We start from the raw sequence: 16,866 nt of genomic DNA on the forward strand, positions 1-16,866 counted from the left end.
AAATTTTACAAACGTATTGAAGTTTATGAAACTTCTGCCATATTCATATTTAGTAATCACAGGTTGGCAGATATGTCCTAAACAGACCTGCCATCCTCTCATCAGTTTGACTGTAGAGTTATGGCCTTTGTTTAACAGTTTTTCACAGAGGTAAAAGAATACAGGTATATTTCAAAACAGCTCAAAACAGTTGGTGAATTAGGTCAATGACAAAGAAAAGAAAAAGGCAGAAGGGATTTACCAACAACAAACAGACTTGGGTCCTCTCTTCTTTCCAGCCTGAATCCCCATGGAAGCAGGGTTCTACCCCGCCCAGTCTAGTTATTTCTTAGCTTCCCTTTGTTTACTACTTCCTCTTCAAACTCCTCTTTTCTGCTTTATATGCTATTGACTTAAACCTTTTTGCTGACCAGAAATTCCTGCTAAAGGACTAAATCCAACTATTTCAACTACCATACAATAGTTTCCTTTAAATTTTGGATTGTCAAGACCAACTCAGATAACCAGAGTGAGTGAGAGAAAGGTACCTGAAAGCAAATAATATGGTATAATTGGGTAGGGCTTTATGTATACATAGATTTTGAACAATCGATAAATCAATAAGATTTTGATTTTTTCCTTGGATATTGAATTTATTTGAACAAAGCAAATGCTTTAAATTGTTTCTTTTTAAAATACAGAAACATACCTACTTGGCCAGTTGCCACTATGTTGATAAATTTGGGGTGCTGGTTTACTGTGAGGCACAGAATATCATCATTATGTTCCTGATAAAAACTCTGAGAACCTACAAAAAAGAATTTGAGAATTAAGTTTGAAAATTTTAAGATGTAACAGCCAAAAGCACTTACCCAGAACAATAAACTACTCTTTAACTTATTTGCTTATTCAAAACATGTTTTTGAGCACTTACTATGTATACAGCATCATAAGGATAGAAAAATGATTCAGAATTATGTAATGGGATAGAGCCGTAAAAGGGATAAACAATACAGTACAAGGCTGAAGATTCCAAGTGCCATAAGAGAGTTGGGATCAAAATGCTATGGGAATTCAGAGCAGAAAAGATTAATCTCATCATGGGAATATGGTACTCCTGGACTGACCCAGATAGATTTTACAAATCTTTTACAAAAAGTCAGTGGGGAAGGGCCTTCTAGACAGAGGAACACTTTAAGCAGAGGCCTAAAGGCAGGAAAGTGTTGTGTATCCATATAACAGGCTCATTTGGCTGAAGTGTAGGGTCATGAAGAAGAAAGATGAGTAACATGGTTGGAAAGGCAGCTTGGGACTAGAGTTAGGGAGGATTTTGAGTGTCAGCCCATGATCCGTCTGTTTTGGTTTCTTAAAGAAAAGGATTTGCCAGAGTCACACAGAAACCAGTAGTAATTTTCCATTTAATAATTTGGGCCATATTGAGCCACATTTTATATTTGTTCTTATGTCAGTGGAGGAAGAACTGCAATCTGTTTTTGTTCTTGTTTTTGTTTTTTTTGAGACAGTCTCACTCTGTTGCCCAGGGTGGAGTGCAATGGCGTGATCCTGGCTCATTGCAACCTCCACTTCCCCGGTTCAAGCAATTCTCATGCCTCAGCCTCCCAAGTAGCTGGGATTACAGGTGTGTGCCATCATGCCCAGCTATATATTTTTTGTATTTTTAGTAGATACAGGGTTTTGCTGTGTTGGCCAGGCTGGTCTCAAACTCCTGGCCTCAAGTGATCCGCCCATCTTAGCCTCCCAAAATGCTGGGATTACGGGCGTGAGCCACCGTGCCCAGCAGGAATTGAAGTTTTTTGATCAAATAAGTATAATGTGATTCATCTGGTAGTAGTAACAGTGAAGAGACCTTGTAAGGCTATGACAGTAGTCCATGCAGAAGGGAAAAAAGATAGACTTGTGGAAGTAAAATGAAGAGGTGGAAAATGAGTTCAGAGCAGTAGGTTGGATCCAGAGGATAGAGAAACCATGAATAATACTAGGCCCCCCAAAAAGCAAAACAAAAATCAAACAAGTGGGGCACTTCAACAACCCACTGATAGTGTTAGATCATCAAGGTAGAAAACTAACAAAGAAATTCTGGACTTGAATTCAATACTTGACCAATTGGACATAACAGAAAGAACACTCTGCCCATCAACCATAGAATATACATTCTTCTCATCTGCACATGAAACATACTCTAAGATTGACCACATGTTCAGCCATAAAGCAAGTCTCAATAAATTCAAGAAAATTGAAATCATCTCTGCCATACTCTCTACCCACAGTGGAAAATAGAAATCAATACCAAGAAGATCTCCCAAAACCACACAATTACGTAAAAATTAAATAACTTGCTCCTGAATGACTTTTGGGTAAACAATGAAATTAAGGCAAAAATTTAAAAAAAATCTTCAAAGTAGATTAAAACAGAGACACAACATACCAAAATCTTTGGCATGTAGCAAAAGCATGTTAAATGTTAAGAGGAAAGCTTACAGTGCTAAATGCCTATCTCAAAATGTTAGAAAGATCCCAAATTAACAATCTAACATCACACCTGGAGGAAATATAAATACAAGAACAAAGTAACCCCAAAGCTAGCAGAAGAAAATAAATAACAAAATCAGAGCAGAAATGAACAATACTGAGACCCAAACATCTATACAAAGAATCAACAAAATAAAAAAATCGGTTTTTTGAAAAGATAAACGAGATCAATAGACCACTAATAGTTAGCTTAACAAAAAAAAGAAGATCCCAATAAACACAATAAAAAATGACAAAGATCACATTACAACCAATCCCACAAGAACACAAAAGGCCCTCAGAGACTATTATGAACACCTCTAAATACACAAACTAGAAGATCTAGAGGCTATGATGTTAGTTGTGGGCCTCTAAAAAAAGAAGAAGAAAAATCTAGAGGAGATGGATAAATTCCTAGAAACACACAACCTCTCAAGATTGAATCAGGAAGAAACTGAAATCCTAAACAGACCAATAATGAGTTCCAAAATTGAATCAGTAATAAAAAACCTATCAAAAAGCCCTGGACCAGATGGATTCAGAGCTGAATTCTCCCAGACATACAAAGAAAAGCTGGTGCCAATCCTACTGAAACTATTCTAAAAAATAGAGGAGTGGGCACTCCTCTCTAACTCATTCTGTGAAGCCAGCATCACCCTCATACAAAAACCTGCCAAAGACATTTGAAAAAAGAAAACTACAGGCCAATATTCCCATAGAAAACTACAAAACATCCCATACAAAACATCATTCCCATACAAAACATCATCCCTATGATGAACATAGATGCGAAAAGCCTCAACAAAATACTAGCAAACAAAATCCAGCAGGACATCAAAAAATTAATTCACCATGATCAAGCAGGCTTCATCATTCCTGGCATGCAAGGTTGGTTCAACATATGCAAATTAACGAATGTGATTTACCATACAAACAGAATTAAAAACAAAAACCATATGATTATCTCAACAGATATGGAAAATGCTTTCGATAAAATCCAACATCCCTTTCATGTTAAAAACCTTCAACAAACTAGGAATTGAAGGAACACACCTCAAAATAATGAAGCATTTATGGCAAACCCACTTCCTACACTATGCACAATGTATCCTCAAACTGGTGAGAAACCAAATATAATAAAAACTAAAGCAGGTGGCCTACCTCCATCTGCCCTCTCTCTAGACACCCCACCACTAGAAAAGTGATTAATTACAAATCAGAAAAGTAAAAATAAAATTATAAGTATAAACATGAGAGTTTACACATACATTCCTTTCTTGTTTATCTTACTCTTCCTCATTCTCTCTGAAGGACAGACAGACCTCGATTAAGAAGGATTTTTCTCTCTAATCAGTATGTTTTAAATGGCCCAAATTATTAAATAGAAAATTGCCACTGATTTCTGTGTGATCCTGGTGAATCCTTTTCTTTATGAAACCAAAATAGAAAGATCATATTGATGGTTAATACCGACAAGAGGTGGTGGATTATAATTCACATCATCAATCTACTCTTTACCCATTCAGGATGAAGCTATCAGAGGAAAACCAGAATGAACTAGATAACCTTTATTTTTACTTCTAACTTTCAGACTTTTATGAAGTTTGCCATTAAATTGTAATAAAACAATTCAAAATTAAATACTTAATGTTACTAGTAGCATTATCACATTGTTCATCAAATGATGCTAACAGAACGTTATTTGCTCTTGAATAATCCAACTGAATAATCCAATCAGTTAAATGAACATCAAGAAATAATTTTCTCACCTTCTTGGATCAAACAAGGTATCATCATAGAGCCACAGATAAACAGCTTTCTTAGCCTTTCTTCCTTGGCTTTCCAAGGCCTCAGTAAGAACACTTCCAGCCCCAGCAATCACTCACCCAACATGCTACATTCAATCACTATCAGAAACCACCATCCAAACCATCTATTCTCATCATGAGGTTATGGGAAAATAGAATTAAAGTTATAAATGGTTTCAATATAAAACATGGTTTTAACATACAGTAAAACCTTTACTTCTAATAGAGACTTATGAGCACTTTGCATTATGAATTCCTTTTCTGCTGTATTATACTCTCTTAAAACTGAAATTTGTTTACTTGAAATATTACTAGAAAGTTCTGAAATATGAAATATTTTTATTCTGGAGTGTTTCTCCTACATTTCAATTACTATTTATAGCTTTAACAAAGATTTTAAGCTGCTAGATCAAAATTTCTAAGTTAAAAAAAGTGATAGAGGGATGGAGAATCAGGGTTTCCTACCTGTAGCAACATTGTGCAGAATTCCAACAGATGCAGTGTGATAAATTATATCATCACCATCATTTAAATAGTGAACATTATTCCTACAGTCTCTGCCTCGATAACCAAAAATGAGCTCCAACACAAGGTCCTATAATGATAATAATAAAACCATTATATTCTTCCTCATGTCTAAATGTTCACCACTGTTTTGTTGTATACATAATACTAGTAGTGTCTGCAGTCAAAATGGAGTATGCATTTTTGATGTTTTACAAACTTAATATACAAAATTAAGCTACTCATACTTCTTTATATAACCTGTTTTGGGCAGCTTAAACATACATTCTATACTTTTCTATATAAAGTTATGAAAAGGAAAATGGAATCACAAGGTAGTCTGATTCCAAGAACTTTAGTTCTTAAGATTTCACATGTAAACACTGAGGTACAGTTGGCCTTACATATCCAAGAATTCAACCAATTCCAGATAGAAAATATTGGGGAAAAAAACAATAAAAAATAACATTTAAAACACAATATAGTATAACAAATATGTATACAGCATTTACACTGTATTAGGTATCATAAGTAATCTACGGATGGTTTAAAGTATGCAGGAGAATGTGCATAGGTTATATGCAAATTACTATGCCATTTTATATAAGGCACTTGAGCACCTGTGGATTTTGGCATCCCCAGGGGGAATCTATCCCCCATGGACATAGAGGGACTGTATTTTTTGTGTCCAAAAGAAGAAAATTTTATGTTCATTGTTAATCAAAGTATCTGACCTACATACAAGAGTCAGGATAAATTATGTCCAAGTCACATACTTCGAAGAACTCAAACAGTACATTCATCATCGGTGGACAAAAACTAAGTATACTGTCTCTGACAATTCATGCTGAAGTTCTGGCAGATAATTCTGCAACTGAAAATGTACATTTCATTGACTTTGTAGGACTAGGTTGGGGAGGGAACGACAGCAATCACCATCGCACAGCTTTACGCCTTGTTTACGTTTGATTTAGCAGAGTTTGGTTGTTTGCTGCTGCTACCGGGATTATGAAATGCCTGAAGAGCCTTCCTTCTTCCTCAATTATTACGTAAGGTTACTTTGGCTGGAAGCAGAGACAGAAGGAGAAACAGGCTTCATGAACCCTGTACAGTGAATATATCGCACAGGGTCAAAATTCCTATTTGGTATAAGTACTTACTCTTTAATTTACAAATTTAAGCCACTGAATTTTAGATACTGCCAAGGTGTCTGTGCTTCTATAAGCAAAAGATCATTCACACATACTTAGGTTTAGGACTCCTCTGAGATACAGTTCAATTAGGGTATTATTCACAGAAAAGTAAAAGGAAGACTAATTTAAAAAATTAAGAGAAACAGAGAATATCCATCCAAAACTCAGACTTACATAAGAATTAAGTCAAACAAAAAACAGTACTCAATACACTGATTTTCATGAAAACTAATGACAAAACTTGGGTGTTTTATAAAAAAGAACTCTGGATACATTTCAGTAACACTGGAGAGTGAGTTTTCCTTACCTCTATAGGTCTCTTTTTCTTGCCTACATTGTTTGTCTGGAGTTTCTCTGGCTGTGGTGGGGCCCTGCTCACTGGAGGCCTGCAACAGAGAAGTGGGGAGGAGGAAAGGCATGCAGCACTCAGTGCCTTCACTGAGCTTCTCACACCATCCCTCCCAGAGAGGTGTCTTGTCACACCTTCCCAAAGATGACCCATTCTGTGGTCCACTAGACTGCCCTCTTCATCTTGAGAGCTTCTAAAGCAGGAAGGTAGAAAGAAAATATTACAACTTTTATTCATTTTATTTTATTTTTTTTTTGAGACAGAGTCTCACTCTGTCGCCCATGCTGGAGTGCAGTGGTGCAATCCTGGCTCACTGCAACCTCTGCCAACTGGATTCAAGCGATTCTCCTGCCTCAGCCTCCCGAGTAGCTGGGATTACAGGTGTGTGCCACCACACCCAGATAATTTTTGTATTTTTTTAGTAGAGACGGGGTTTCACCATGTTGGCCAGGCTGGTCTCGAACTCCTGACCTCAGGTGATCGGCCCGCCTCGGCCTCCCAGAGTGCTGGGATTACGGGATCAGGAGTAAGCCACCACACCCAGCCTTTTCTCTTCTTTCTTTCTTTCTTTTTTAGACCAAGTTTCACTTTGTCACCCAGGCTGGAGTGCCGTGGCACATTCTCGCCTCACTGCAACTCCACCTCCCGGGTTCAAGCAATTCTTGTGCCTCAGCCTTCCCAGTAACTGGAACAACAAGCGTGCACCACCACACTCCGCTAATTTGTGTATTTTTAGTAGAGATGGGGTTTCGCCATGTTGGCCAGGCTGGTCTGGAATTCCTGGCCTCAAGTGATCCGCCTACCTCGGCCTCCCAAAGTGCTGGGATTAGAGGAGTGAGCCACTGTGCACAGCCTCACTTTTAATTTCTTTGGTGTACGTGTCATAATGTAAATAACAGCACAAGAGTAGATTGTTTATAAACAAATGTGAAAATGTTAATTTAACATACTAAAATATTTCTTGATGGGTACATTAACAACAAAGCCTGGATTACTGTTCTAAAGTATCTAACAGAGTATCTTCACATGGCAGGTATTGAATACATCCTTCTTGAAAGTGAATTTTCGTAATATTTCTATGAACGTTCCACACTGTTAGCAACATAAATCACATCCGAGTTCAAATTTGTATTTATCTGTTTCTCCATGCCCTTCACCTTCTCTACTTGCTGAAGTCCCTAGTACTGGTTAATGGCATTGCCATCAGATGGTTACTCAAGGAAGACATTTTATAGTCACAAAGCACTGTAAACCATACAACACATTATAAAAGGAAATAACTATTATTATTGCTTCCAACTCTTTCTCTTCCCTTATTCTCACTATTTACTAAAAATGTATCAACTTTACCTACACAGTAGCTGTCAAATCTCAAATCTAGCCCCTCTTCTCTGTTCAGGATCTATTTATAATGTGCCGTGTCCCAACAGGTATATTGAGTTCACATTTTGAATTATTTAAATGTAGAAGCTCTTCTCTAGAACCTTTAATTTTTTAAAAAAATGCAATTTAGTTTATTATTTTTATCTCAACCATTATTCAAATACTGAATAACCGGAACATTGAATTTAAATCAATCATGCACCAATCCCTTTCCAAATTTTAAGTTAATATTCAATTTGTAACACCTAAATCAGGAAATAATACAAATTAACCTTCCCATGTAAAAGACTCCAACATTTATGAACAAGTCTCATAAAATTAAAGGCATAAAATATACTTGCATTTTCAAAATGGTTGTCAAGTTAAACATCAATAAAAGTAAATGTGCTATATCTTAAACATCCAATAAGAAATGAATGGGATGTTGATACGCAATATGAGGCAGCATGTAAAATATATAAGCATGACTGGTGTCATAAAAAGTAAACATCCTTTTCAAGAATATATAAACAATGTTTTCAAACCTTCTTCATATACTTTTTTTGGATGCCCACAAGTAAAAATAAAATTGAATTTATCATATTTAACATTTAAAAATATTTCTGATAGGACCATTTCAAAGAATGATAGAAGCCTTGCTTTTTTCCCCAAGTCAATTTTGTTGGTGAATATTATTCTATGTTACTGTCTGACAGCTTTAAATGTAACCCAAACAATAAACAGGTAATTTTTATCTATATAATCCTATATAACAATTAACCACATTTTAATTTTTATAAAGATCATTTAAGCATATTTTAATTTTTATAAATATCATTTATATAAGGTATATCATTGCTGAAAATAAAATTATACAACTTATAAAATTATACAAGTTGAATGGATAAGTTTTAGTAAAGCAGTTACTTATACAGAGTAAGTCCAATAATTAAGATGCTATTCATTTCAGTGATACCAATTCCAAAGGAAAAAAATGTGCAAAACTGTGAAGAGAGGTAAAGAACACTAAGTAACAGTATCCCATTAATGCTAAATATGGAAGATGACAAAAATACAAAGTTAGGCTTTGTAAACACAGCAAAGAGAGGATTACCTGGAACCTCTTTTCAGCAGCAGATAAAGAGGGAAAAAGATTACAACATAAATTTGAATTGAAAACACTAGTGAAATACCTCCTGTAATAAAATATTTTAACAAGTTTAATGCAGACAGCTATATTGCATAATATTAAAGGCCTGTTGTTTTTAGTTTATAATCCCAGCACTTTGGGAGCCCAAGGCAGGAGGATCACGAGGTCAGGAGTTCGAGACCAGCCTGGCCAACATGGTGAAATCCCGTCTGTACTAAAAATACAAAAAACATTAGCCAGGCATGGTGGCACGCACCTGTAATCCCATCTACTCAGGAGGCTGAGGCAGGAGAACTGCTTGAACCCAGGAAACGGAGGTTGCAGTGAGCCAAGACTGCATGCGCCACTGCACTGCAGCCTGGGCGACAGAGCGTGACTCCATCTCAAAAAAAAGAAAAAAAAGAAAGAAAAAAGAATAAAGAAAAGGCATAAGGCTGGGCACAGTGGCTCACACCTGTAATCCTAGCACTTTGAGAGGCCAAAGCAAGAGGATTGCTTGAGCCTGGGAGTTTGAGACCAGCCTGGGCAACACTGTGAGACCCCACCTCTATAAAAAACACAACAATTAGCCAGGCCTAGTGGCATGCACCTATAGTCCCAGCTACATGGGAGGGTGATGTGGGAGAATCACTTGACCTGGAAGGTCAAGGCTGCAGTGAGCTGTGATCACATCACTGCACTCAGCCTAGGTAACAGAGTGAGACCATCTCAAAAAAAAAAAAAAAAAAAAAAGGGTTACTCCATTAATAACAGGGAATCACAAGAAAGGTGAAAAAAGAAAAAAACAAATAAATGAGAATTCAATATATTTCATGTTGTGAACTTTAAAGCTTGCCATTCTTATTTTTCTGCAATGTAATCTGAATTTTAAACAAAACATTTAAGCTTATTTTTGTTTTTAAGAATGGGCACTGGCACTAAAATGTTAATTTAAAAAGCTGGTAGCACTGGAGATACTTCAAAGGAAATTGTCTAAAGAGCCTAAGTTCCACCTGTTCTGACCTAAGAGGGTTCCCCAGTCAGTGAATCCAAGCAGGCAGAAATAGTCACTCGGGACTATGCTGAATTTAGAATTTTGCTAGTAAAAAAAGTAATCTTTAAAAAGTTTTTTTTCTCTCTTAATAGCATAATGATCAAAACAAAATTGGAAGGAATCATGAAAGTCATTTCATCCATTTTCCCACTGAGACCAGGAACCTTCTTTACATGTCTAGAACAATCATTGTACAGCTTTGATGACAACTGATCATCTAAACTCTGTATAAATACTGCTTGTGACAGGTCTCTTCTACATAAAAAGCCATTCATATCCAAGATAACAATGATATCTCCATTTAGTTTTCTTGTTTTGAAACAAGATTCCCAGAATAATAATAATTATTTTTTTTGAGACAGGGTCTTGCTCTGTCACCCAAGCTAGAGTGCAGTGGTGTGATCATGGCTTACTTGAGCTTTGACCTCCCACGCTCCAGACATCTTCCTGCCACAGCATCCCACGTAGCTGGGACCACAGGTGCACACCACCACACCCTGCTAATTTTTAAAATTTTTTTTTGTAGAGACGGTGCCTCAACAGATTGGCTAGGCTGATCTTTAACTCCTGGCCTCAACCGATCCTTCAAACTTAACATCCCAAAGTGCTGGGATTACTGGCATAAACCACTGCACCCGGTCAATTAACTATTCTTTATATGAAGTGGCCTCCCAACCTCCCTTCCTCCAGTGCTTTCTTCTAGCCCATTATAAACTATCCAAGTCTCCTTTAAAATGTAGAGATCAGTACTGAGTAAGCTATTCTAGATGTGAGGCTAGATCTGGGTGCTTTATTTCTGGTAAAATAGTATAAGATTTTATGGCCCATTTTAGAGGTTGCTTCATACTCTGAACTCATATCTTTGTACACACCACTCTGCTTAAAACAGATGATGGATTCCTGCTGTAGATATAATATTAACAGGTGTCTATTATTTGAGTTTCTGCACAATCTGGTCTCAAGTCTACTGTTTTCATCCTTATCTCCCAGCATTTTCCTAGTGATACCTTCCCCCTGCCACCCCCCACCCCCGAAACAGGGTCTTGCTGTGTTGCCCAAGCTGGAGTGTAGTGATGCCATCACAGCTCACTGCAGCCTCAAACTCCCAGGCTCAAGAGACCCTCTCACCTCAGCCTCCTAAGTAGCTGGGACCACAGGGCTGCCACCACACCCAGCTAATTTATTTTTACTTTTATTTTTTGTAGAGACAGGGTCTCATCATGTTGTCTAGGCTGGTCTTGAACTCCCAGGCTCTAGCAATCCTCTCACTTCGGCCTTCCCAAGTGCTGAGATTACAGGCCTGAGCCACAATTACAGGCCTGAGCCACTGTGCCCAGCCATGATACCTTTTTTAATTTATAAAACAGACTAGCCATTTCCACACTGTCGTTTCAGAAACTCTTTCAAGACATTTTCACATCACCAAAGGTAGATATAAAAGTAACCCAAAGAGTCTTTACCTACATGTCATTTTATTAAACATACAAATACCATAGTTACCCTCTTTTCATCTTTTTAAATGAATGGATTAAACATGCATTAAATCATGTTAACAGGTTTAAAATTGAATAGTCTTTCACTTAAATATATGTGTGGTTAGGTTTGTTTTTACGAGCCTCTGAAACTTAAAGAAAACCAAAACTATTCATTTGCATTGTAGTAGTTTGTACAGTCATATGTAAAACAATTTATCATAATGAAGACCCTTATAATAACAACCATATATGCTATCTAAAAATGCAACTCTTTTATAGAATTTGTCCTACTTCATTTTATAATGCTTTGTTGACAAATGTAGTTAAATGTTTTATAGGGAAAAAATACCTTAAAATACCATAAAGAATAAAATAAAGGGTAAATTTTTGAATAAAATATTTTCTTTTATAAAACACTTACCTTACTACTCCCTGCCTTCAAAAGGAGCAAGGGGGAAAAAAGTAGGAAAACATATAAAAATTGATGATGAATAGAATACAGCATTTTAGCAAACAGAAGAAAGGCAACATGTCAACAGAATTTTAAGGAAATACAAAAATGTCTAACTTATGTCACATTGGTTTAAACATTGATTTAAATATTTTTATTCACAAATACTGGAAATTTGACAAAAATTAACTACTTTAAATACATAATATTTGTTATAAAAACATTTATTGGCCGGGCAAGGTGGCTCATGCCTGTAATCCCAGCACTTCGGGAGGCTGAGGTGGGTGAATCACTTGAGGTCAGGAGTTCGAGACCAGCCTAGCCAACATGGTGAAACCCCGTCTCTACTAAAAATAACAAAAAATAGCTGGGCGTGGTGGTGCGTGCCTGTAATCCCAGTTACTCAGGAGGCTGAGGCAGGAGAATCATTTGAACCCAGGAGTTGGAGGTTGTAGTGAGCCAAGATCGTGCCACTGCACTCCAGCCTGGGCGACACATCAAGACTCTGTCTCAAAAGAACAAAACAAAACAAAAAAATAAAAACAAAAACATTTATTTAAAAAGAAAAAGGTAAAATTATCGCTTAGGAAAAACATCCACAAAAGTATCAACCAAATAGAATGGTTATTGTCATTAGAAGCATTTTTCCTTTTAAGTGGATATTTGATAAGTATTTAATTGTTTTTAATTTTTTTTTCATTTATTTATTTTCCCAGAGACAGGATCCCACTCTGCTGCCATAGCTGGAGTGCAAGGGTGTGATCATAGCTCACTGCAGCCTCCAACTCCTGGGCTGAAGCAATCCTCCTGCTCAGCCTCCTGAGTAGGAACCTCCTGGTACAGGCATGTACTACCATTCTTGGCTAATTTTTCTATTTTTTGTAGAAATAGGGTCTTGCTGTGTTACCCAGGCTGGTGCTAAACACCTGGTCTCAAGCAGTCCTCCCACTTCAGCCTCCCGAAGCACTGAGATTGCAGGCATGAGGCACAGCACCTGGCCTGTTTTCCATATAAAGTGTTTTATTTCATATTTATGACAGTAATATATGTTACTAAAAAGCAATTATTTAAATAAACCATGAACCATATTATCTCCTCACAAATATTCTAAGTTGGTAAAAGAGATATGAACCTCTTCATTTGTAATCTCCTTTGATTTTTTTTCATTTTATGAAAATGAAATCACATTAATGACTTCTGCCTTGTCATTTTCTTTCTTTTTTTTTTTTTAAGGCAAAGAGTAGAGCTTGGACTCTGCTACGGGGGCCAACAGACCCTCTCTCTCCCTCCCCACACCTTGTCATTTTCAAAATATTTAGCAGGGTTGAAATTGTAAAGTAAATTGAGAACAAAATGCAAAGCAATTTGAAAAATTATTTTGGAAAAGTTAGCTGCAGAATATACAAGCTAACATCAAAGATTTCAGTTATGACAGTGTTAATCATTCTTCATGAGTAGTAAAATATTTCCATCTGTCAGAACATGCCTCACTTCAGCAATGGGTGGAAATTTACATTTAAGTGTTTTACCGTGAATGAAGCAGACTACAGATTAAAATTAGGTCACATTTTCTGACATACCAAATTTATCCAATAAATAATTTTTTAAAAAAATCAATATAACAAATGAAAGAAATTTATGGGAATGTCTAGAGCCCCTTCTTCCCCATAGAACACTTTTCACTTTTCATTACTTAGGAGACATAATTTTCCTTAAGTCATATTAAACACTACACTTCAAATATTCTAATTAGAATATTTAAATAATATTATATTTTCATATTTATCTGTATTTATCTAATAAATACATATGTAGTGGTTATTGCTTTGTGAATATTTAATTTCAGAAATAATGTTTAAGTATTTACCAGGTATCTCCTCAGTTAACTTTCATTTCATTCCAAGGGATAAGGTGTCATTAGTGAAGACCTACTATCTGAATTCTTGATTTACATTATTTCATTTAAAACTTGAAATATACCATAAATTAGGGATTATAATGTTCATTTTGCCACTGAGGAAACTGAGGTTCAGAAAGAATGAATAATTTTTCAAAGTCACACAACTGGTAATGAAAAAAATGAGTATTTTACCCATTTGTCTGACTCCAGAATTCATGTCCTTTGCACTATATGATGCTGCATTCTAGCAAGTTACTTGAAACATGGAATTCTGTACAAGTACTTAGATTATGGTATACTGTGCTTTCTTAAAAATATCCCTAATTTAATACTTTGCCTCGTTATACATAATGAAAAACTGGATGATCACTCTCCATCCCCTTTCCTTAGGTGACCTCCCATTGCTATGATCTGAGGTACATGAGGTATACCATCAGCAAACGACACCTGGAAAAGGAGCTGAGGAGGCACTGTGCCCTTAACACTCCATCTAGAGCTTCCCTGGCAACGCTGGGGTCAGTCAATTTACAAAATCTCTCAGTTCTCCCCTTCCCCATTACTAATGTGTTTTTCACCTTAACTTCATCCCTTTCCCCGAATATAAAATCCATAGGTGCAAACTCAAATCCCTCTGACGAAGCTTTCCTGTAATGTCATTTCTATCTCTCTTGAGTTCCAAAACTCTTCAGCACTATCCTAAATGGCCACAAATTCGCTTGAATTTTCTACAAATCCTGTTCAACTGTGAATGAATTCCCTTTTAATTTCTCCCTCAAATTGTCCACTAACTTCTCATAATAAAGTTTTCCTCACCACAACCTTGTTCTCACCTCCCACTGCTGTTCCCACCTCCCACTCCCTCTGTTCCTTCTTACTGTTTCTGGATCTTTTCCTTTTTTGTTCTTTAAACCTCTTTGCTTCTGAAGTCCATGCCATTCAATGCTCCATATCCCTTTTTATTGTTTACCACCTTTGATTTTGAAACACTAGTTTCACAATTTATTTCTTAATCTGTCATCTAGCTCAGAGACTTTATTAAAAAGTGATCTCTAAATTACTTTGGGCAGTATGGCCATTTTCACGATATTGATTTTTTCCTATCCATGAGCATGGAATGTTTTTCCATTTGTTTGTGTCCTCTCCTATTTCCTTGAGCAGTGGTTTGTACCTCTCTTTGAAGAGGTCCTTCACATCCCTTGTAAGTTGTATTCCTAGGTATTTTATTCTCTGTGTAGCAGTTGTGAATGGGAGTTCACTCATGATTTGGCTGTTTGTCTATTATTGGTGTAGAGGAATGCTTGTGATTTTTGCACATTTATCTGGTATCCTGAGACTTTGCTGAACTTGCTTATCAGCTTAAGGAGATTTTGGGCTGAGACAACAGAGTTTTCTAAATATAAAATCATGTCATCTGCAAACAGAGACAATTTGACTTCCTCTTTTCCTATTTGAATACCATTTATTTCTTTCTCTTGCCTAATTGCCCTGGCCAGAACTTCCAACAATATGTTGAATCGAAGTAGTGAGAGAGAGCATCCTTGTCTTGTGCCGGTTTTCAAAGGGAATGCTCCCAGTTTTTGCCCATTGAGTATGATATTGGCTGTGGGTTTGTCATAAATAGCTCTTATTACTTTGAGATATGTTCCATCAATACCTAGTTTATTGAGAGTTTTTAGCATGAAGGGGTGCTGAATTTTATCGAAGGCCTTTTCTGCTTCTATTGAGATAATCATGTGGTTTTTGTCATTGGTTCTGTTCATGTGATGGATTACATTTATTGATTTTGGTATGTTGAATGAGCTTTGCATCCCAGGGATGAAGCCGACTTGATTGTGGTGGATAAGCTTTTTGATGTGCTGCTGGATTTAGTTGGCCAGTATTTTACTGAGGACTTTCACATCGATGTTTACCAGGCATATTGGCCTGAAATTTTCTTTTTTTGTTGTGTCTCTGCCAGGTTTTGGTATCAAGATGAAGCAGACATCATAAAATGAGTTAGGGAGGAGTCTCTCTTTTTCTATTGTTTGGAATAGCCAGAAGAATGGTACCAGCTCCTCTTTGTACTTCTGGTAGAATTCGGATGTGAATCCATCTGGGCTTTTTTTTTGGTTGGTAGGCTATTAATTACTGCCTCAATTCCAGACTTTGTTATTGGTCTATTCAGGGATTCCACTTCTGGTTTAGTCTTGGGAGGGTGTATGTGTCCAGGAATTTATCCACTTCTAGATTTTCTAGTTTATTTGCGTAGAGGTCTTTATAGCATTCTCTGATGGTAGTTTGTATTTCTGTGCAATCAGTGGTGATATCCTCTTTAACATTTTTTATTGTGTCTTTTTGATTTTTCTCTCTTTTCTTCTTTATTAGTCTGGCTAGCGGTCTATCTATTTTGTCAATCTTTTCAAAAAACCAGCTCCTGGATTCATTGATTTTTTGAAGGGTTTTTTGTGTCTCTCTCTCCTTCAGTTGTGCTCTGATCTTTATTTCTTGTCTTCTACTAGCTTTTGAATTTGTTTGCTCTTGCTTCTCTAGTTCTTTTAATTGTGATGTTAGGATGTTGATTTTAGATCTTTCCCACTTTCTCCTGTGGGCATTTAGTGCTATACATTTCCCTCTAAAGACTGCTTTAGCTGTGTCCCAGAGATTCTGGTATGCTATATTCTTTGTTCTCATTGGTTTCAAATAACTTATTTTATTTATTTCTGCCTTAATTTTGTTATTTACCCAGTAGTCATTCAGGAGCAAGTTGTTCAGTTTCCATGTAGTTGTATGGTTCAGAGTGAGTCTCTCCATCCTCAGTTCCAATTCAATTGCACTGTGGTTTGAGAGACTGTTTGTTATGATTTCTGTTCTTTTGCATTTGCTGAGGCGTGTTTTACTTCCAATTATGTGGTCAAATTTAGAATAAATGTGATGTGGTGCTGAGAAGAATGTATATTCTGTTGATTTGGGGTGGACAGTTCTGTAGATGTCTATTAGGTCCGTTTGTCCAGAGCTGAGTTCAACTCCTGATTATCCTTGTTAATTTTCTGTCTCGTTGATCTAATATTGACAGTGGGGTGTTAAAGTCTCCCACTATTTTTGTGTGGGAGTCTAAGTCTCTTTGTAGGTCTCTAAGAACTTGGTTTATGAATCT

General features: G+C 36.5%; 1 protein-coding gene across 12 annotated transcripts in view; it reads right to left on the minus strand.

The window, feature by feature from the left end:
• EML5 (EMAP like 5) overlaps positions 1–16,866 on the minus strand; it is a 182,342-nt gene that overhangs the window by 24,573 nt on the left and 140,903 nt on the right. For 11 of the 12 annotated variants that reach the window (XM_016926543.4, XM_054666214.2, XM_016926544.4 and 8 more), the window contains 3 exons: positions 6,321–6,399; positions 4,782–4,911; positions 689–787 (listed from right to left, as the gene is read on the minus strand). In XM_016926543.4, coding sequence (XP_016782032.1) covers positions 689–787; positions 4,782–4,911; positions 6,321–6,399 — 308 coding nt within the window. Of the gene's footprint in view, positions 1–688; positions 788–4,781; positions 4,912–6,320; positions 6,400–8,838; positions 8,848–11,803; positions 11,819–16,866 lie in introns of all 12 variants that reach the window. The other variant, XM_063793033.1, reaches the window with a different exon arrangement.

Source organism: Pan troglodytes, chromosome 15 (genome assembly GCF_028858775.2).
Source record: "Pan troglodytes isolate AG18354 chromosome 15, NHGRI_mPanTro3-v2.0_pri, whole genome shotgun sequence".
NCBI classification, from domain to species: domain Eukaryota; kingdom Metazoa; phylum Chordata; class Mammalia; order Primates; family Hominidae; genus Pan; species Pan troglodytes.